The sequence below is a fragment of the Scyliorhinus canicula genome, chromosome 1, assembly GCF_902713615.1.
Source record: "Scyliorhinus canicula chromosome 1, sScyCan1.1, whole genome shotgun sequence".
NCBI classification, from domain to species: domain Eukaryota; kingdom Metazoa; phylum Chordata; class Chondrichthyes; order Carcharhiniformes; family Scyliorhinidae; genus Scyliorhinus; species Scyliorhinus canicula.
This window is the reverse complement of record NC_052146.1, coordinates 64,791,910-64,814,344: the sequence shown is the minus strand read 5'-3', so window position 1 is coordinate 64,814,344 and position 22,435 is coordinate 64,791,910. Positions and strand designations below refer to the sequence as shown.

At 47.2% G+C, this 22,435-nt stretch overlaps 3 protein-coding genes across 7 annotated transcripts in view; 2 read left to right on the top strand and 1 right to left on the bottom strand.

Moving 5' to 3' along the window:
- Positions 1 to 6,409, top strand: part of gatc (glutamyl-tRNA amidotransferase subunit C) — a 32,012-nt gene extending 25,603 nt beyond the window's left edge. For both annotated transcript variants that reach the window (XR_005460048.1, XM_038791922.1), the window contains exon 3: positions 6,088 to 6,409. Coding sequence is in view for 1 of the 2 variants with exons in the window: in XM_038791922.1 (XP_038647850.1) it covers positions 6,088 to 6,149 (62 nt within the window). In the remaining variant the exon portion in view is untranslated. The remainder of the gene's footprint in view (positions 1 to 6,087) is intronic.
- On the top strand, positions 582 to 4,451 carry LOC119963179. Its single transcript, XM_038791909.1, has 2 exons — positions 582 to 1,654; positions 3,820 to 4,451. The coding sequence occupies exons 1-2, from the start codon at positions 923 to 925 to the stop codon at positions 3,901 to 3,903; spliced, it is 816 nt and encodes a 271-aa protein (XP_038647837.1). The 5' UTR covers positions 582 to 922; the 3' UTR covers positions 3,904 to 4,451.
- Positions 6,410 to 6,980: 571 nt separating the features above from the next.
- LOC119963169 (serine/arginine-rich splicing factor 9-like) overlaps positions 6,981 to 22,435 on the bottom strand; it is a 37,563-nt gene continuing 22,108 nt past the window's right edge. For 3 of the 4 annotated variants that reach the window (XM_038791866.1, XM_038791887.1, XM_038791895.1), the window contains exon 5: positions 6,981 to 7,345. In XM_038791866.1, coding sequence (XP_038647794.1) covers positions 7,115 to 7,345 — 231 coding nt within the window. In that variant the 3' untranslated portion in view covers positions 6,981 to 7,114. The remainder of the gene's footprint in view (positions 7,346 to 22,435) is intronic. The other variant, XM_038791876.1, reaches the window with a different exon arrangement.

Here is a 22,435-nt window from a genome sequence, read left to right as displayed (position 1 = left end):
AATCCATCAATCAAAGTGGTAAAATTAACAATTGATCTATCATCAGTTGTAGAAGAATGTTCCAAAACCTCCAGCACTATCTTTGTGGAGAATTGTTTTCTAATTTAATTCCTGACAGGTCCAGCTCGATTTTCTAGACTATGTGCCTGGTCCTGGAGACCCCAACCAGCAGAAATGGTTTATTTTTACTATATTTTTTCCCATTAATATCTTGAAATTTTGATCAAATTACCCCTTAAGGCTAAACATTCTAGGTAATACAACCCTTGTTTGTGTAATCTCTTGGTATTTACCCGTGGAGTCTAGGTATCATTATGATAAATCCAAGTGCCAAGTGGATGGTCCATCTTGGCCTCCTCTGGAGTTCCCCAGCATCGCAGATGTCAGTCTTCAGCCAATTTGATTCACTCCATCACAAGACATATAATGACTGAAGGCACTGGATACTGCAAAGGCTATGGGCCCTGACAGCATTTTGGCAATAGTACTGAAGACTTATGTTCCAGAAGTAACCATGCCCTTAGCCAAGCTGTGCCAGTACAGATGCAACACTGGCATCTATCTGGCAATGTGGAAATTTGCCCAATTGTGTCCTATCCACAAAAAGCAGGACAAATCAAACCTGACCAGTTATCACCCCATTAGTCTACTCTTGACCATCAGCAAAGTGATGAAAGGGATCATTGACAGTGCTGTCAAGCGCACTTAGCAATAACCTGCTTCCTGATGCTTAGTTTTGGTTCCAAGGCCACTGAGGTCTTGACCTCATTATAACCTTGGTCCAAATATGGACAACGGTGACAGTGACTGCCCTTGACATTGTGGCAGCATTTCACTAATTGTGACATCAAAGAGCCCTGGCAAAATTGAAGTCAATGGGAATCAGGAAAACTCTTCAGGGCTGGAGTCATGCTTAACACAAATGAAGATGGCTGTGACTGCGGAAGGTCAATCACCTGAGTCCCAGGACATCACTGTCAGAATTGCTCAGGGGAGGGTCCTAAGTCCCGCTGTCTTCAGCTGCTTCACCAATGACCTTCCCTCCATAAGGTCAGAAGTGAGGATGTTCACCGAGTACCCGCTTCACTCATCTTCATTACTGTTCTCATTTTGCTTATTTAATTTAGGTCAGTTTCTGACCCTAATTCAACACCCCCGGCAGCGTTGCCCAGCCTGCACAGTGACATGTAGCGACTGTGGCAAAAAGGGACACTTCGCCAGAGTCTGGCGGGGCCGGCCTAAAGCCCAGAAGTCGAAAACTTACCAGGCCCGACCTGTGGACTCACAGGCCCGCAGACCCCGCAATGTGGCTGCGTGCCTGCCCGGAACACCCCCTTCAGACGCGTCATCAGCTTCGTGCGACTCGTGGGGGCCGCCATCTTGGCCGCCGGCTCCAACACCAACCGACACATGCGACCGATGGGGGTGGTCATCTTGGTCGCCATCTTTGACCCAGCCCGATACATGCAAGCCGCCATTTTGTGACCCCGATGCCTCCGACCACACAGGCTACCCACAGCTTGGCACAGTCACCCTCGACCAGTCGCAGCCAAAACACCTGAAAAGTTCTTTGATGGTCATCCGGGTCAACGGGCACGAGACCCCCTGTCTTTTCGACTCTGGGAGCACGGAGAGCTTCGTTCACCCTGACACGGTAAGGCGCTGCTCCCTTCACATCTAGCCCGCATCCCAAACAATCTCCCTTGCTTCTGGATCCCATTTGGTTCAGATCGATGCAGGGCACTGAGCACGCCCATTTTAAACTGTACATACTCCCTCACCCTACTGCTTGGACTAGATTTCCAATGCAGTCACCAAAGCCTGACCCTACAGTTCGGCAGACCCTTCCCCCCCCCCCCCCCCCTCACGGTATGTAGCCTCGTGACCCTTAAGGTCCCCTCCACTTCGCTCTTTGCGAACCTCACTCCCGACTGTAAGCCCGTCGCCACCAGGAGCAGGTGGTACAGTTCCCAAGACATGATTTTTATCAAGTCGGAGGTCCAGCGACTGTTGAGGGAGGGGATCATCGAGGCCAGCAACAGCCCCTGGAGAGCGCAAGTGGTGGTCGTCCGGACCAGGGAAAAGATGGTTGTGGACTACAACCAGACCATTAACCGGTTCACGCAACTGGATGCGTGCGTACCCCCCCCCCCCCCGCATAACGGAGATGGTCAACCAGATCGCACAGTGCCGGGTGTTCTCAATGGTCGATCTGAAGTCGACCTACCACCAGCTCCCGATCCGCCTGGAAGAGCGCCACTACACTGCCTTTGAAGCAGCCGGCCGACTCTTCCACTTCCTCAGGGTCTTCTTTGGCATCACTAACGGGGTCTCGGTCTTTCAGAGAACGATGGACCGAATGGTGGACCAGTATGCGTTGCAGGCTACATACCTGTACTTGGACAATGTTACCATCTGCGGCCATAATCAGCAGGACCACGACGCCAACCTTCAGACTTTCCTCCAGGCTGCCCAGTCCCTCAACCTCGCATATAACAAAGAGAAGTGCGTTTTCCGCACAATCCGGCTAGCCGTCCTCGGCTATGTCGTAGAGAACGGAGTCCTAGGGCCCAACTCCGACCGTATGCGCCCCCTCATGGAACCTCCCCCTCCCCACAGCCTCAAGGCCCTCAAACGATGCCTGGGGCTATTCTCCTACTATGCCCAGTGGGTCCCTAGCTATGCAGACTTATTAAAACCACAACATTTCCCCTGACGGCTGAGGCCCGCTCGGCCTTCAGCCGCATCAAGGCCGATATCACCAAGGCAGCAATGCACGCGGTGGATGAGTCTGTCCCCTTCCAGGTAGAGAGCGATGCGTCAGACGTCGCACTGGCTACCACACTCAACCAAGCGGGCAGGCCAGTAGCATTCTTCTCTAGAACCCTCCACGCTTCCGAAATCCGAAACTCCTCGGTCGAGAAGGAAGCACAAGCCATAGTGGAGGCCGTGCGGCACTGGAGGCACTGCCTAGCCGGTAGGAGGTTCACCCTCGTCACCGACCAGCGGTCGGTTGCCTTTATGTTTGACAACGCACAACGGGGCAAAATTAAAAGTGACAAAATCCTGAGGTGGAGGATCGAACTCTCCACCTATAATTACGATATCAAGTATCTTCCTGGGGAATTCAACGAGCCCTCACATGCCCCAGCATGCAAGATGACCGACCATGCTATCCACGATGATCTCTGTCACCTGGGGGGTCACCCGGCTTACCCACTTTATTAAGACCCGCAATCTGCCCTACTCCACCGAGGAGGTCAAGGCCATGACCAGGGACTTCCAAGTCTGCACGGAGTGCAAACCGCACTTCTATCGGCCAGACAAGGCCCGCCTGGTAAAGGCCTCCCGGCCCTTTGAGAGCCTCAGTATTGACTTCAAAGGGCCCCTCCCCTCCACCAACCAGAATATATACTTCCTAACCGTCGTTGATGAGTCCTCCCGCTTCCCCTTCGCTGTCCCCTGCCCCGACATGACCTCGGCCACTGTGATAAAGGCACTGCACAGCATCTTCTCACTGTTCAATTTCCCTGCACGTCCACAGCGACCAGGGCACATCGTTTATGAGCGATGAGCTGCGTCAGTACCTGATCAGTAAAGGCATCGCCTCGAGCAGGACTACGAGCTAAACCCGTAGGAAAACGGGCAGGTGGAGAGGGAGAACGCGACGGTATGGAAGGCCGTTCTTCTGGCCCACTGGTCTAGAAGTCACCTGATCCCCTGCTGGCAGGAAGTCCTCCCTGACGCCCTCCATTCCATTAGATCACTGCTCTGCACAGCCACGAACGAGACCCCTCACGACCATTTTGTCTTCCCCAGGAAGTCCATCTCCGGGGTCTCGCTTCCATCGTGGCTGACGACTCCGGGATCTGTCCTTCTCCGGAAGCATACGAGGAGCCATAAGACCGAACCCCTGGTCGAGAGGGTCCTACTGCTGCACGCCAACCCCCAGTACGCCTACATCACGCACCAGGATGGACGGATGGCAAGATACTGTCTCCCTACGGGACCTGGCTCCAGCTGGTTCCCCTGCCCCTTACGCGCTCCTGGGTCTCCTGTACTGTCCCGTGCCTGCACTGCCGCCACCCCCTGCCTACCTCCACCCCTCAACCGTCTCCGACACGGACTGAAGCTCCAGACAACACCCCCCCCGGAGTTACCATCTGCAACAACCGTGCCCGCCGCATCGCCAGAGCGGAGATCTAAAAGAACAATCCGGCCTCCAGACAGACTGAATATTTGATGACCCCACGTCACCCCCGCTGGACTTGATTTTTTTTACCAGGGGGTGAATGAGTATGAACTGTCTGTATAGTGCTGTGACCTATGACCAGGAAATGATAATACAGGCTACTTCCAGATACTGTACTGGAACCCCGGTGGACTCCGCCCTCCCCGGGGCGATATATAGACCGGCCACCAGTGGGTGGCACTCATTTGTACAGCAGACACTGGCAGGCGAGTTCCACACAGTCTTGCAGTGAATTGATGGTATATCAACCACATTATTGTGGATCTGGAGTCACATGTAGGACAGACCAGGTAAGAATATTAGTGAGCCAGATGGGTTTTTATGACAATTGACAATGGTTTCATGGTCACCATTAGACTTTTTCATTGCAGATGTTTATTCAATTCAAATTTCGAATCTGGGTCCCCAGAGCATTACCCTGGGTCTCTGGATTACCAGTCGTGACAATACTACTACACCACCACCTCCCTGTAACCCGATCACCTGGAGTATACCTTTAACCATGGTAGATCAACCATTTTGCATCTTAGTATGGTTTCCCCACCTCTTTCATTATCAAGATAAATTATGAAACCCCCAAATTGCTCAGTCCCACAATCAATGTGTGGCATTTGGAAGCAGCATTAGGAAATCATGTGAGTTCTCAATGTGAGAAGGCTGTAAAATTCAACTTTTTTCCACTTTTGGACTTAAAGGGGAGTAGGTGATCTTCAGTATAAAACTTTTGACTGCGTTGACTTCCCAGCCAAGTCTAATTAATAGTCTTCACCCAAGTACATTTGGAAAATGATAAAGAGCAGAAACCCTGGCTGATTTTTTTCCCCCTTCCTGCTGGATGACCAGGTCCCAATTGTAGATCTCTTGCTGTCACCTGAGCTCAGTTAACTCAGGATGAGATCCAAGCCAGACTCTTTGGTCTGTATATCTTCAGCTAGTTATTAGAAAAATTATCTGAAACATTGGTGAGCCATTCTGAATATACTTTGTGGCTTTGTAAAATTATTTGATGTATGTTGGGACCCCCATGGCTATCTCAGCAGCTAAAAATGACAGCCAGGCTGATGGGCAGGTTGGATTTATACATTAGTTCAGAACAGCCCAATCACTCTCCATTGGTGAGCTAGTTTAAAATGTCAGTTGATAGATTGGGTTCATGTCACTGTTGGGCACGAATGTACTCATCTACAAAATGAAGTGGATTCTTGCATTGCTATTTGATTGCTGTGTTTAGTTCGGTAAAACGACAATTTTGGTGCCTTGGCAACAAAACTGGAATTGTCTAAATTCTTTCATACGTTCACAGAAAATGTGTATAAAACAAGTCTGTTATAATTCTGCACCATATGAAGCTGATCTCAGCCAAGGTGGGGATCCAATTTGTCTGTTCCTTTGGGATGTGTAAGGTAATAGCCAGCATTTCTAATCACAGAATAGTGACCCAAGCTGAAGACAAGCTCTGATGGCCCTCTGGTGGAACAGTCTGTCACAGTTTATGTGAAGAATAGCCACTGAGCTGCTCAATGACATGGCTGCTGCTCCCACATCTTCAGGAGGTTGCAGAAGAAAATCAGGGGACAGAGGAATTATTATTTTGCAGCATTATTAGAATTATACAACCTTAAAGCAGTCTCTGCGGCGGCCTTGTGGTGCAATGGTAGCTTCCTGATGCTTGACCAGAAGCTCCGGGTTCGAGTCCAACTCCAAGACTTGTTGGCCACAGATTACCCTGGAGGCAGTGGAAGTCAATTTTTGAACAACAATCATTTGTTTTTTTTTCTTCAGTGTCTTACTGGGATTATATTTTGCCCATGTAAATAAATATATTTTCTTTTCAGGCAATATTCCACTACCAAAGAAAGAAGAGAGAGACAGTTTCCTCCAGCATTCTAACTGGTGACCAAGACAATGTTGGGATCACCATTTTCAAAATGGACATTTTGTGGGGGAAAATTCCACTTCCTTGCAGACAACTGGAAATCACAGAATCTATACCTGCTCCAATGAAGACCCAAGTGCGACAAGATTTATCAAGTGAACCATTTTTCATGTCAAATGACAGTGCTGTCAGATGTGAAATTCGGTAATAAGTGTAATTGTTTCTTTATCAGCTTATTCCATTATTTTGATATATTATTAAATCAGTCACTGGATGGAAAATGCTGAAGCTTATTTGAATACTGAAATAAGGAAGGTTTTGGCTCGAGGTAGCACTTTATCATTTGATGAGGACGGTTATGGTTTCAGATCATACTTCAGTGGAATACGGAATATTGAAAGTGCTGTCTTTCAGATGAGACTTTATGCCCTCCTGGTTGTTTGCAAGGCTCTCAAGGAATTGTTCAGAAGATCAGTTGAGCAGGACAACAGCAGCCATCCCCCACAACTCCAATGAAAACAGTGCTGTGGGATCGTTTTTATATATATATATATATATATATAGTTGGATAGACATGATTTAAAGTAGCTTTGGTAAGACAGCACTTTTGACAGTGCGCAACTCTGATTTACGTGCACTTGCTCAAACAGGCAAGCAACAAACTCCTCCATAGGGAATAAATTTGTGTTTTCATTGAGAAATCCTAGGTTAATACCCAATTTTACATTTTCTTCATTTCTCTTCCATAAAGTCTTAAAATTTCAAATTATTAATGGAAAGTATATATATTGTAAAGTTGAGGACAGTGATGCACAATACAAAATACCTTCCTACAGAAATAAAAACACAGCATTGCCGTGGCTACCTTTTTATTTAATAAAAAGTGTGCTAAATTATTTCTGAAATCAGTAAAGATCATGGAACAAGATGACAAAGTCAATAATTAAAAAAAGAAAAACAAACAAGTTTATTTAATTCAAAGCATATCACGAAATATAGAGTTGAAGATGAAAATATCCGCCAATGATGGAATGTGGATTAAAAAGAAATTTCTGACTACCGAGGGGAGTTTCTGCTTTGATAGGGAGAATAACGACCTCTAGAAAGGGATCTTGATCTTGACCTGCCATAACTAGAACTTCTGGGCTTGTCTGCACGAACTCTAATGTAAGCAGTTTCTCCCTGGAAAAGAAATGATTGGTATCATTTAGCAGAACCTGTGGGAAAAGGTTGGAATACATAATTAAGCAGTTAGATTTTCATCATAACAAATACTGCAACACGTAAGTTTTGTTATTTTTCTCTTCACTGAAGGTGTTGACCTCTGCTGGGTATGATTCCACTGACTTCAGCTACATGCTGAGGGACATTTACATGTAAGCACAGTGAATGTTGAGATATGAGGTACTACACCCCAGCCTAAACTCAAGCTGCACTGTCCAGCTGGACTAGCAACCCAAAGTGATTTTTAAAACACATTTGTGGAATGTGGACATCGCTGGCTTGGCCAGTATTCGTTGCCCTTGAGAACTGCTTCTTGAACTGCTGCAGTTCATGTGGTGTAGGTATGCCCAAATTGCTGTTTGGGAGGGAGTTCCAGTATGGCGAGTGGCTTGGAGGGGTACCTCCATGTGGCGGTGTTTCCATGTGTCCGATGTCTTTGTACTTCTAGATGGTAGAAGTCATGGGTTTGGAAGGTGCTATCTAAGAAACCTTGGAGAATGCCTACAGTGCATCTATTTATGGTATATACGGCTGCCAATGTGCATTGGTGGTGGTGTGAATGTTTGTAGGTGGGCTGCCAATCAAATGGGCCACTTTGTCCTGGATGGTGTCAAGCTTCTTGTGTTGTTAGAGCTGCACATATTCAGGCAAGGGGAGGGTATTCCATCACACTCTTTTTTTTAAATTTTAGATTACCCAATTATTTTTTCCAATTAAGGGGCAATTTAGCGTGTCCAATCCACCTACTCTGCACATTTTTGGGTTGTGGGGGCGAAACCCACGCAGACACGGGGAGAATGTGCAAACTCCACACGGACAGTGACCCAGAGCCGGGATCGAACCTGGGACCTCGACACTGTGAGGCGGTTGTGCTAACCACTAGGCCACCGTGCTGCCCTCCATCACACTCCTAACTTGTGCTTTGTAGATGGTGGTCAGCTCTGGGGAGTCAGGAGGTGAGTTACTTGCCACGGGATTCCCAGCCTCTGACCTGCTCTCGTAGCCACAGTATTTATATGGATAGTTCAGTTTCTGGTCCATGTATCCCTAAAATGTTGTTTGTGGAGGGTTCAGTGCTGGCAATGCCATTGAACGTCAAAAAGTATCTTGCTGGAGATGGTCATTATCTGGCACTTGTGTGGTGCCAATGTTACTTGCCACTTGTCAGCCCAACCCTGAATAGTCAAATCTTTTTTAAAAATAAATTTATGAGTACCCAATTATTTTGTTTTCCAATTAAGGGGCAATTTAACATGGCCAATCCACCTAACCTACACATCTTTGGGTTATGAAACACGCAGACACAGGGAGAATGTGCAAACTCCACACAGACAGTAACCCAGGCCTCAAACCTGGGTCCTCAGCATTGTAGGCTGTAGTGATAACCACTGTGCCATGTGCTACCCTATACAGTCCAAATATTGCTGCTTTTGGATATAGACTGCTTCAGTATGTGGGGAGTATATGGGGCAATTTAGTGTGGCCAATTCACCTACCCTGCACATCTTTGGGTTGTGGGTGACACCCATGCAGACATGGGGAGAATGTGCATACTCCACATGGACAGTGTCCCGGGGCTGGGATTGAACCCGGATCCTCAGTGCCATGAGGCAGCAATGCTAACCATTGTGCCACCATGCTACCCAATCTCTATGTAATTACATAGAACATAGAACAGTACAGCACAGAACAGGCCCTTCGGTCCTCGATGTTGTGCCGAGCAATGATCACCCTACTCAAACCCACGTATCCACCCTATACCCGTAACCCAACAACCCCCCCCCATTACCGTACTTTTTAGGACACTACGGGCAATTTAGCATGGCCAATCCACCTAACCCGCACATCTTTGGACTGTGGGAGGAAACCGGAGCACCCGGAGGAAACCCACGCACACACAGGGAGGACGTGCAGACTCCGCACAGACAGTGACCCAGCCGGGAATTATTGAACCTTTCCGCTGAATCTCTGCAGCATCATTACAACCATAATATTTCAATCCCGGTAACATATTTAGGGGCATGTGGCATGAAGCAACAATATGGAAAGGATGCTGGAAGGAACGGTGGAGGGAAAACAGAGTGTCGGTAGTCAGTTGACCAAATGAAGCATTCACATTCTGGAACTAACGAGCTTGAGTTTAACAGGGCACTGAGAGCAAAACAAGATCAACACAGTTGAAGCAGCGTGCATGTTTCCGCAGAAACCTTCAGGCTTGACTATTCTAACACACTCCTGGCCAGTGTCACACATTCCACCCTCTGTAAACCGGAGGTCACCCAAAACTATCCTGCTTGTATCTTAACTCGCACAAAATCCCATTCACCCATCACTCATGCGATTACTGAGCTACATTGGCTGCTAGTTAAGTGATGTCTTATTTTAAAAATGTCATAATTGTTTCAAATCCCTTCATGGCCTGTCCTCTCCCTATCTTTTTTATTTGATAAATATTTTTATTCCCCATTTTCACATTTTCTTCAGAATTTATACCCCACCTACAAACAGTAAACGGTAACAAATACAATGTCAATCCCCTTAGCAACAACGATCCCATCCTCCCACCACCCCAAACAACGACCCACCTGACAATTTTAGCATCAAATAAAACAAACCCTCCCAAGGTAGGAAAAAAAAGGAAAGAAAAAAAAGGAATCAGAAACCGCCTACGGTCACCATTGACATATACAGTCCACCCCCCAACGCCCCCCCCCCCCCCCCCCCCCCTAATATTCAACGCCATCCAATCCCCGAAAGAGTACCGTGAATGACACCCATGAATTGGAGACCGACCCCCCCCCCCCCCCCCACCCCACCACTTCCTCTTGTAAACTCCTCACCAGAACCTCGGTTCCTTCCCCCAACTTTTCACCCTGGCTAGACTCACCGAAACCTGTTCTACCAGGCACCAATGGCCGCAGCCCCTCTCCCCACCTCACTCCCGTTCACTGACCGGCTTAACCCAGCCAGCGTGGAGGCCCCCGCCCGGGTCTCCTTCCCCCTGCCCGGACCCAGGGAAACCAAGAAATCCCCTTTAGCACACAAACCCCCCATACACACCCAAGCCCCAAAGAACCATCATTGCAAATGAAAGTCCCATCTCTTCCCTTGTCCAAATATATACAGCGTTGACTCATTTAGTACATACACCAACACGCAGTGAAAAAATAAAGTTACATGAGGCTACATCGGTACATGACCATTTCTCAATTCTGCCAGTCCCTCTGCTTTCGCCAACTCCTCCGGTGCTTCCGTCATCCCAAAATAAAAGTCCATGGATTTGTAGGTCACCCTCAACTTAGCTGGATATACTATGCTGCACTGCACCGTACTAATATACACTGCCTTCTTCACCCGGCTAAAAGCAGCCTGCCTCCTCGCCAGCTCAACCGTAAAGTCCTGGTATATGCGTATATCAGCTCCAGCCCACTGCACCACTCGCTTCTGCTTTGCCCAGCACAGACTTTCTCCTTCATACTGTACCTATGGAAACACAAGAGTTACTACTCTTGGCGGCTCACTCGCCTTTGGTATAGGCCTCCACGACCGATGAGCCCGATCCAGTTCATATCGGGAGGGTTCGTCAACATCGTGGCAAAATACTCAGTCGGCCTTGGGCCTTCCACCCCTTCGGGCAGACCCACAATCCTCAGATTCTGTTGCCTGGATCTGTTTTCCAGGTCTTCAATTTTTGCTCGCAGACCCTTGTTGGTCTCTGTCACCTTCCGCAACTCCTTCCCCATCGAGGTGAGTTGATCACCGTGCTGCGATAATGCCTCTTCCACTTCCTTCAGGTCTCACCTTGCTCCCGCATCTCCGCCGCTGCGCTTGATACCGCCGTCCTCACCAGGCAATCGCCTCCTCCACCAGCACTTTCAATACCGCCCTCATCTCTTTCTTCATCCCTTCCATGTGTTTTGTGAACTGTTTTCAAGTTCCACAGCCATCACCTTGGTCACTTCTTCTGCTGCGAGCAATGCGGCCTCCCCTGGTGCCCCAGCCCCCGCTTTCCTTACAGTTCCTGCGCTGACTTTTTCACTCACCAGCAGACTTCCGTTAACCCCCTTTTTCACGGCCGTTTTTCTCCCAAACTTGGACATTTCGCCTCCCTTTCTTATAACCTTTCAGCCTCTGTTGCCCCCGGGATCGGGCGTTAAAACTCAGAAATTCCTATTCCCGAGCGGGAGCCCTCCAGTGTGCGGCTGCCTCCCGCCCGCAGTAACCGGAATTCGCCTCTCCCTATCTACGTAATCTCCAACATCCCCACAAGCCTCAGACATCTGCACTCCTCTAATTCTGGCCTCCTCAGTATCCCTAGTTTGAATTGCTTCACCATTGATGACTATGTCTTGATGAATATGTAACTGCCTAGGCCCTAAACTCTCTTCCTTTAAGGCTCTCCTAAAAACTTACCTCTTTGGCCAAGTTTTTTTGCCATTTCTCCGATCTCTCCTTATGTAACATGCCTCATCGTTTATTTTATTATAATACTTCTGAAATGGCTTGGGATAACTTATTCATTTATTTCTTCTTAATAAATTTAGCGTACTGAATTAATTTTTTCCAATTAAGGGGCAATGTAGCGTGGCCAATCCACCTACCCTGCACATCTTTGGGCTGTGGGGGCAAAACTCACGCAAATACGAGGAGTGTGCGCAAACTCCACACGGACATTGACCCAGAGCAGGGATCGAGCCTGGGACCTCGGTGCCGTGAGACAGCAGGGCTATCCATGTGCCACCATGCTGTCCAGGATAACTTATTTTATAATACCTCAAGCAGCTTGGGATGTTTTATTACACCAATGGTGCAAAATCAACACAAGTTGTTGTTGAAGCTGGCTAGTTTAGCACTAATCAAAAATCTTATTGTTAAGATACAGAAGGAGGTGTGCTTCTGATATTGGGACTGATGCTTGTTAATGGGGCAGAGTACAGGATTCCTCGCTCTGCCTCGATCTGGGAGTTCGTAATGCAAACATTAAATATCTAAACTGGCAAGTGTTACATTCTTGGCAATTACAGACACAAATTCTACCAGGTCCCATGATAGTTCAATTGATTAAGCTAGTGTGTGTGCCAGAGGGATCAAAAAGCTTGATTCTGAGCCTGCTGAGAAGTGGCAGTAAAATTACAATCTTATTTCCCAATCACTGGTGCTTTGTTTCTGCTTCCGATCATGCTGCAGTGACTTCTGCAGCAGTTGGAAGACTGATGAGGACAGGATTCTGCTCCTATTTTGCATGTTCACATGATTGAGTTCTGCTCCTTCAAGTAAACACTTAGAATCCTTGCCCTGGCTCATGTGCAAAAATTAGCCAATTACATGAGCTAGGGGCAATCCAGCATAATTCAAAGAGAGCTATAAATGGGGGAATGGCAGTGGTTCGTTCTTAACATCCTGACAGATAATGCTGATAAATATGGAATCTGCCTGCTGTGAAAAATAAACAGTCCAATTTGAAACAACAAGATTTCAAGAAACACCTGAATTATTCTGATAACATCTGTAGAACAGAGTATACCCCTTTCTATAACTGTCTGCACAAAATAGCCAATACTGGTAATGAAATCAGACAAAAATATAAAATACATTTGTCTTTATTCCCTCTCCAATTTCCCCCTACACCTATGATACTGATTTACTTCACAGTCTAATCTATGTTACAATGATTCAAATATATAAGAGCTGTTGACAGAGTGGAGAAGGAAATTCACAGTAAGTGTCCAAATATTTGCCTGCTCTGAACATCAGAATTCAGGGGAGTCTGGGGAATGTTCCAAACTTCACAATGCTTTAATTCACATGCACTTGGGCTGCCATCATAGGTCTGAGCCCAGAATCTTTCAGCTCTTCTCAGAATCTTCTCTTTCCTCCTCTCCTCGCTTGTGGCTGTGCTACTTTTAATTCCCCTCCAACACCAGCAACAAATCATCTCTTGTGGCCTTGATATATCAATCTGACCATTTCCTTATCTCCCGTCCGCCAATCCATACTAATCTTCCAATGTAAAAACTCTGCAAAAACCCTTTAAAAACTCATTTTCAAACCAAACTTTGGACTCCATGCCTGTCATTTTCTTAAACCGTGCGCTCACCTCCAACTTTAATCCCAATTAAATCTACCAACAACTACCACCTCTGTTTCTCTTCGTCTCAGGCCTCCATCTTCACTAACGTATCTGAGGGGCATAAATTTGAAAACAATCGAGGCACAAGTGCCTAGTCATTAATTGTCAGATCAGGCTTGAACATACTTGCTTTTCTCAGTCAAAACTGCCAACATTCTGGAGGACTGGGATAACCCCAAACTCTGTCTCTTTAAGAAATAACTTTCCCCTTGTGCACTTCTCCCCATCCTCACCTCAATCACCAAGCGTAGGATGCTGGTGGACTTCTTTGTCTCCAAAATCAGTGGTCTCTATCCATAGGATCCAAAATCCATCCACTGAACTACTATCTCACATGAGACAGACATCTAATTGATTCAATATCTTTCCCACTCAACCTTTTCGGCCCACATGCTAGTTGATACGATCAATGGATTCCCTACTCGAAACACATACCTTTCACCCTTCCATTCTTTCCAACTACCATACAATAGTCAACCAAACCCATCCTCCAATTCTAAGATCTCTTTTAAAAAAAAAAGATGTGGTGGTGGTGAGCTACCTCCTTGAACACTGCAGTTCATCTGAACCAGTGCTAGAAGAGTGTTTCAGGATTCTGACCGAGTGATAGTGAAGGGAAATCAAAATGGTTCCATGTCAAGACTTGGGTGGCATGGTGGCACAGTGGTTAGCACTGCTGCCTCAGTGCCAAGAACCCAGGCTCAATTCCCACCTTGGTCTCATGGCGCCGAGGTCCCAGGTTCGATCCCGGCTCGGTGTCACTATCCATGTGGAGTTTGCACATTCTTTCTGTGTTTGCGTGGGTTTCGCCCCCCACAACCCAAAGATGTGCAGGGTAGGTGAATTGGCCACACTAAATTGCCTCTTACTTGGAAAAAATGAATTGGGTACTGTAAATTTAACAAAATTTAAAAATCGCTTCTCGGTCTTTTCTCGGGCGCGAGGTCAAGTGTAATGCCTGATTTGGTATGTCTCTCTTGTGAGGATCATGAATTGGATTCAATTTAAATACGTTTTTGGAGCGGGCAAGGAGCTGGATTAAGGGTTTGCCCCTGTCCACACTCTGAGCTCTGGCTTTGTAACTCTGATAAAGTAATTTAAAAATTCCCACCTTGGGTGACTGTCTATGTGGAGTTTGCGCTTTCTCCCAGTGTCTGCGTGGGTTTCCTCCGGGTGCTTCGGTTTCCTCCCACAGTCCAAAAATGTTAGGTTAATTGGCTGTGCTAAATTGTCTCTTAGTGTCCAGGAGTTACAGGGATAGGGCGAGGAGTGGGATTAGGTAGGGTGCTCATTCAGAGGGTTTGTGCAGACTCGATGGGCCGAATGGCCTTCTTCTGCACTGTAGATTATTTAAGACAGTGTGTAGGGCTTGGAGGGGAACCTGCAGGTGACGTTCCTATACATCTGCTGTGACCATACAAACTTATTACCCCAGCAACAAATAGTCAATCCAACAAAACCAGAGGACTGGAGGATAGCAAATGTGGTCCCTTTGTTCAAGAAGGGGAGTAGAGATAACCCCGGTAACTATAGGCCGGTGGGCCTAACATCTGTGGTGGGTAAAGTCTTGGAGAGGATTATAATCATCTAGATAGGAATAATATGATTAGGGATAGTCAGCATGGTTTTGTGAAGGGTAGGTCATGCCTCACAAACCTTATCGAGTTCTTTGAGAAGGTGACTGAACAGGTGGACGAGGGTAAAGCAGTTGATGTGGTGTATATGGATTTCAGTAAAGCGTTTGATAAGGTTCCCCACGGTCAGCTATTGCAGAAAATACGGAGGCTGGGGATTGAGGGTGATTTAGAGATGTGGATCAGAAATTGGCTAGTTGAAAGAAGACAGAGAGTGGTGGTTGATGGGAAATGTTCAGAATGGAGTTCAGTTACGAGTGGCGTACCACAAGGATCTGTTCTGAGGCCGTTGCTGTTTGTCATTTTTATAAATGACCTAGAGGAGGGCGCAGAAGGATGGGTAAGTAAATTTGCAGACGACACTAAAGTCGGTGGAGTTGTAGACAGTGCGGAAGGATGTTGCAGGTTACAGAGGGACATAGATAAGCTGCAGAGCTGGGCTGAGAGGTGGCAAACGGAGTTTAATGTGGAGAAGTGTGAGGTGATTCACTTTGGAAAGAATAACAGGAATAAGGAATATTTGGCTAATGGTAAAATTCTTGGTAGTGTGGATGAGCAGAGGGATCTCGGTGTCCATGTACATAGATCCCTGAAAGTTGCCACCCAGGTTGATAGGGTTGTGAAGAAGGCCTATGGTGTGATGGCCTTTATTGGTAGAGGGATTGAGTTCCGGAGCCATGAGGTCATGTTGCAATTGTACAAAACTCTAGTACGGCCGCATTTGGAGTATTGCGTACAGTTCTGGTCGCCTCATTATAGGAAGGACGTGGAAGCTTTGGAACGGGTGCAGAGGAGATTTACCAGGATGTTGCCTGGTATGGAGGGAAAATCTTATGAGGAAAGGCTGATGGACTTGAGGTTGTTTTCGTTAGAGAGAAGAAGGTTAAGAGGTGACCTAATAGAGGCATACAAAACGATCAGAGGGTTAGATAGGGTGGACAGCAAGAGCCTTCTCCCGCGGATGGAGGTGGCTAGCACGAGGGGACATAGCCTTAAATTGAGGGGTAATAGATATAGGACAGAGGTCAGAGGTGGGTTTTTTACACAAAGAGTGGTGAGGCCGTGGAATGCCCTACCTGCAACAGTAGTGAACTCGCCAACATTGAGGGCATTTAAAAGTTTATTGGATAAGCATATGGATGATACGGGCATAGTGTAGGTTAGATGGCCTTTAGTTTTTTCCATGTCGGTGCAACATTGAGGGCCGAAGGGCCTGTACTGCACTGTATCGTTCTATGTTCTATGTTCTAAAACCCTACACCTAGGAAGAAAAGAAACCTCTCCACTCCCACTACTCGTATCCACTGAACTCCATATTGCCGGCTCCTCTGACTCCCATTAAAGTGCAGTTCTCCCCTAGTTTATGTTCTTTAATGAGGTCATTGGCTGCTTCTGCCGTTTCAAAGTAATACTCCCGGCCTTTGTAAGTCACCCACAGTTTTGCCGGGTAGAGCACTCTAAACCTGATCTGTCGTCGATAAAGCACCTCAGTGGCCCTGTTAAATGCAGCACGCCATTTCGCCAGTTCTGCTCCAATGTCCTGGTATGTTCGGACCTTGTTCCCCTCCCATTCACAGTTCCGCTTCTCCTTGGCCCACAGCAGGATCCTTCCCTTTTCCACAAACTTGTCGAGTCTTACGATCACCATCCGCGGCAGCAGCCCTGCTCTCGACGTCTGTCTTAGAAACCTATGCGCTCGATCCACCTCCGGGGCCATGTGCAGCACAATCTCTGCCACCAGCCTTGCCAGCATCCTTAAGACGTACCTCGTGGCATTCGTGCCTTCCACTCCTTCAGGCAGGCCGACGATATGCAGGTTCTGTCTTCTAGACCTGTTCTCTTGCTCTTCCAATTTTGCTCTTAACATCTTGCAAAGTTCTCCCAAGAGTCCCACCTCTGCCTCCAACGCCACCACCCAATCGCTGTGGTCCAACATCACCCTCTCTATCTCCGGAACTGCGACCCTTGTGGCTCAAAACACTTCTCGACCCTTTCCATCAAGCCCTTTAGAGGTGCCACCGCCCCTTCGATGGTCCTCCTGCATCTTCTCTTTGTTGACGGAACTCTTCCCTGATAAAAGCCATCAACCTCTCCATCTGGGCCTTTCGAACCTGCACCGGCCCTTCTCCCTCCGCCATCTTTCCAATATCTGCTGCGCCACAAGTCTCTTCCAGTTCCTTGCCAGATCTTTCACCTCATTCTGCTGGGGCTGGTAGCCATCAGACATGCCACACCTGGGGAGGGGGGTGGAATTTCTCCTCCAACTTTCAACTGCACTTTCCCGTCAAATTTCTCCTGTTTTCAGGTAAAAAGAGCTCGGTTTTACGCCTTTGAGCAGGAGCTGCCCCATGGCCACCACCGGAAGTCTGCGAAGGAGGCTTTGACGATCATTAGCTAATGTCATGGAATGAGCCCTCATCATCTTTATTAGTGTCACAAGTGGGCTTACATTAACGCTCCAAAGAAGTTACTGTGAAAAGCCCCTAGTCGCCATACTCCAGCACATGTTCGGGCACACAGAGGGAAAATTCAGAACGTCCACAGTCACCTAATAAGCACATATTTCGGGATTTGTGGGAGGAAACCGGAACACCCGGAGGAAACCCACACAGACACGGAGAGGACAGCAGCAGAATCACCTATGCAGTAATAACCTGCTTACTTTTTTTAAAAAAAATTATTTTTAAAATTCTCCTTTTTCACATTTTCTCCCAGATTTACACCCAACAATAAACAATAATCAGTAACGAATGTAAAGTGAATCCCCATATCAATAACAACGATCCCATCCTCCCACCAAACCCCAAACATTACCTGCATGTTAACATAAAGAAATGCCAAAAAGGAATCAGGAATCACCCATAGTCACCATTAACACATAAAAGTCCCCCTCCCCGCAAATGTTTGATGTGATCCAATTCTCGAAAGTGCATAATGAATAACGTCCATGAATTGTAGAGCCCCTCCATCCTTCCCCTCAGTTCAAATTTGACCTTTTCAAGCGTTACGAATTCCAGCAGGTCCCCCCGCCACGCCAGGAAACAGGGTGGAGAGGTTGATCTCCACCGTAATAAGATCTGCCTTCGGGCGATCAACGATGCAAAGGCTACAATATCTGCCTCCGTGTCAGTTTCCAACCCCGGCTGGTCCGACACACCAAGTATGGCCTCCCAAGGGCCCGGATCGTTTCACGTGCAACACTTTAGAGATTACCCTAAACATCTCCTTCCAATCCTCCAGCTTTGGACAGGACCAAAACATATGAACGTGGTTTGCTGGGCCTCCCCCCCAACATTCACACATATCTTCTACCCCCTCAAAGAGCCAGCTCACCCTCGCCCTTGTAAGGTGCGCTCTGTACACCACCTTCAGCTGTATCAGCCCCAACCTCGCACACGAGGTGGAGGCGTTCACCCTCCGGAGCACCTCACACCAGAATCCCTCCTCCATACCCTCTCCCAACTCTCCCTCCCACTTTGCCTTGATCCCTTCGAGTGGCACCTTTACCTCCTCCGTAATAGCCCCGTAAACCACCGATACTACCCCCTTCTCCAGTCCCCCTGTCGTCAGCACCTCCTCCAGCAATGTGGAAGCCGGCTCTACTGGGAAGCTCTGCATCTACTTTCTGGCAAAGTCTCCAATCTATCTAAATAGCTAAAGTATCTAAATATTTCCCCCTGCTCCAGCCCATACTTCGCTCCCAGCTCCTTCAATCCCGCAAAACGACCCCAAAGAAATAAATCTTTTAGTGTTCAAATTCCTTTCTTCTCCCATCTCCGAAAATTTCCATCCCACTTCCCTGGCTCAAATCTATGGTTCCCCCGAATCGGCATTTCCCATGACCCTGCACCCAACCCAAAGTACTGTCGAAACTGCCTCCAAATTCTCAATGAAGCTACTACCGGACTCCCCGAGTGTCTCCCCAGGGCCGTCGGGAGTGACGCTGTCGCTAGCACCTTCAATCCTGACCCCCTACCCAAACTCTCCTTCATTCTGACCCATTGGGAGTCAACCCCTCTGACCCAGCTCCGTACCTTCTCCACATTTGCCGCCCATTAATAATACATCAGGTTCGTAAGACCCAAACCCCCTGCCTGCCTTCCTCTCTGTAGTAGCACCTTTTTAATTCTGGCCGCCTTCCCTCCCCATATGAAAGAGGTAATCATCCCTTCAATCTCTCTAAAAAAAAAAAAAAAAAATGCTTTTGCCAGGAAAATCGGCAGGCATTGAAAAATAAACAGGAATTGCGGCAGCAAATTCATTTTAACCGCCTGTACCCGACAAGCCAATGTCAGAGGGAATAACCTGCTTACTAATGCTCAGTTTGGATTCTGCCAGGTCGACTCAGCTCCAAACCTCATTACAAACATGGCATAAACATGGACAAGGAAATTAAGTGCATTTTGTAGATGGGACATACTGCTGTCACGGTGCACCGAATGTGGAGGGAGTGTATGTTTGAGGTGATGGATGGAGTGCCACTTTGAGTGGACTGCTTTGACCTGGATAGTGTCAAGCTTCGAGCGTTGTTGAAGCTACACTCATCCATCACACCCCTGACATATGCCTTGTAGGTAGTGGACAGGCCTTAGGGAGTTACTCGCTGCAGCATTCCCAGCCTGACTCCTCTTGCAGCCATTTCATTTAGATGGCTAGTTTAGTTAAGATTCTGGTAGCCCACAAAATGGTAATGATGGGAGAATTCAGCAATGGGACTGTTGTTGGTGTCAAAAGGAGATGGTTAGATTCATTCATGTTGAAGGTAGTTATTGCCTTGCACTTCCATAGTGCAAAAGTTACTTGTTAGTTATCAGCCCAAACCAGCAGGTTGTCCAAGTCTTACTGCACGTGGACAGGGACTGCTTCAGTGTCTAAGGAGTGATAAACAGTGAACATTATGCAATCATCAGCGAAAATTCCATTTCTGACCTTATGATAGTGGAAAGATGTTTAATGAAGCAACTGAAGATGTCTAGATCTAGGCCACTATACCGAGGAACTCCTGCAGTGGTTTCCAAGGCATGAGATGATTTGCCACCAACAATCACAACCATCTTCCTTTGCGCTAGTTATGACTTCACCCAGTGGAACGTTTCCCCCAATTTCTATTGACATAGATTTTGCATGATGCCAGATGTGATCAAATGCTACCTGCTGTCAAGGGTCGTCATTTCATCTCCCCTTTAAATTCAGTTTCTTTGTTCATGTTTGGACCAAGAGGCTGTAATAAAGTCTGGAACTGAGTAGGCATGGTAGAACTGAAACCAAGCAGGTTATTACTGTTCATAGTAGTCCAGGACACAGTTGATCACTGAACTTATGATCGAGAGTAGACTGATGAGACAGTAATTGGCCTGCCTTTTATGAACAGGATTCACCTAGGCAATTTTCCACATCAGCAGGGAGATGCCAGTATTTTAATTATACTGGAACAGCTTAGCTGCAAATGCAGCTAATTCTGGGGCACAAGTCTTCTATACTACTGCTGGGATGCTGTCGGGTTCCACACTATTTGCAATATCCATTGCAGTCAGCTGTTTCTTGATGTGGAGTGAATTGCAATGGCTGAAGGCTGGCACGTGATGCTGTGGAGCTCCGGAGGCGGCAGCACCAAGATGCACAGCACTTTCAGCTGAAGATGGCTGCAAATGCTTCAGCCTCGCCTTTTGCATTGACGTGATGGAATCTCCCATCTTTGAGAGTGGGGAGTCTGTGGAGCCTCCTGCTCCAGCAATTTGTTTAAATGTCCATTCACAACTGAATGCGGTAGGACTGCAGAGCTTTGATCTGATCCGTCAATTGTGATATCAGTTTTTTTTTTTTAAATTTAGATTACACAATTATTTTTTCCAATTAAGGGGCAATTTAGCGTGGCCAATCCACCTACAGTGCACATTTTTGGGTTGTGGGGGCGAAACCCACGCAGACACGGGGAGAATGTGCAAACTCCACACAGACAGTGACCCAGAGCCGGGATCGAACCTGGGACCTCAGCGCCGTGAGGCGTTTGTGCTAACCACTAGGCCACCGTGCTGCCCTAATTGTGATTTCAGTTAGCCGTGTCTCTCGCATGCTGTTTCTCCCTTATGTAGCAGTAATGCTGAAACCTCACCAGGTTGGTACCTCATTGTTACGTATACCTGGTACTGCCCCCGCCATGCTCTCCTCATTGCGCCGGGGTTGATCCCCTAGCTTGATGGTAATGGTAGAATGAGGGATATGCCAGATCATGAGGTTACAGGTTGTGATTGAATATGATTCTGCTGTTGCTAATGGTACACAGCATTCATAGCAGTTTTGAGCTGCAAGATCAGTTCTGAATTTATTCCATTTACACAGTGACAGTAGTATCCTCAGTGTAAAGACAGAACTTCATCGCCACAAGGACTGTGAGGTAGTCACTCCTAGAAATGCGGTCATGGACAGAGGCATTTGCAACAGGTAGATTGATAAGGGCGAGGTCTAGCATGTTTTTCCCTCTTATTGGTTCCTTCATCACCTGCCACAGACCCAGTATAGCAGATATGTCCTTCAGGACTTGGCCAGTTCAGTCAGAATTATTGCTACCAAATCACTCTTGATGATGGGCATTGAAGTCCCCTATCCAGTATATATTCTATGCCTTGTCGTCTCTGGGACTTCTTCTGTTGGTGTTCAACATGAAGGACATGCAGGAGTACTGATTAATCAGCTGCAGGAAGGCAGATTTCCTTCTCCTGTAATCATTGCTTTCTATTTCTCCAGTAACTACCTGCTTAAACCACCCAGTTCCTCGACTACTCAATGCTCAAATTACACTAAACAAAGTCCTAAATGACATCCTCTGTCACTGTGTTCAGTGCTTATCCCTTTCTGTCCACCACAATCTATGGTTATTCACACCATTTGCTTTAATGTCTCTAAGACATCATCCAGCATTGTTCCACTACAATTGCACTGTCTACATTTCTACCTATTTAAACTGAGTTGGAGTACCTTAGTGGTTAGCACTGCTGCCTCATGGCGCCAAGGACCTGGGTTTGATCCCGCCCTGGATCACTGTCTGTGTGGAGTTTGCACATTCTCCCCATGTCTGCGTGGGTCTCACCCCCACAACCGAAAAAGATGTGCAGGGTAGATGAATTGGCCAAGCCAAATTGCCCCTTAATTGTAAAAAAGAATTGGGTACTCTAAATTTAATTTTTTTTAAAAAGTAAAGTGCTCTTTCCAAGGGACAGTGCAGATCTGATGGGCCCGAATGGCCTCCTTTTGCACTATAAATTCTATGATCTCTCCCCTCATCTGCATCATCAGTTCTGGAGTTACTCTCAATTTTCACC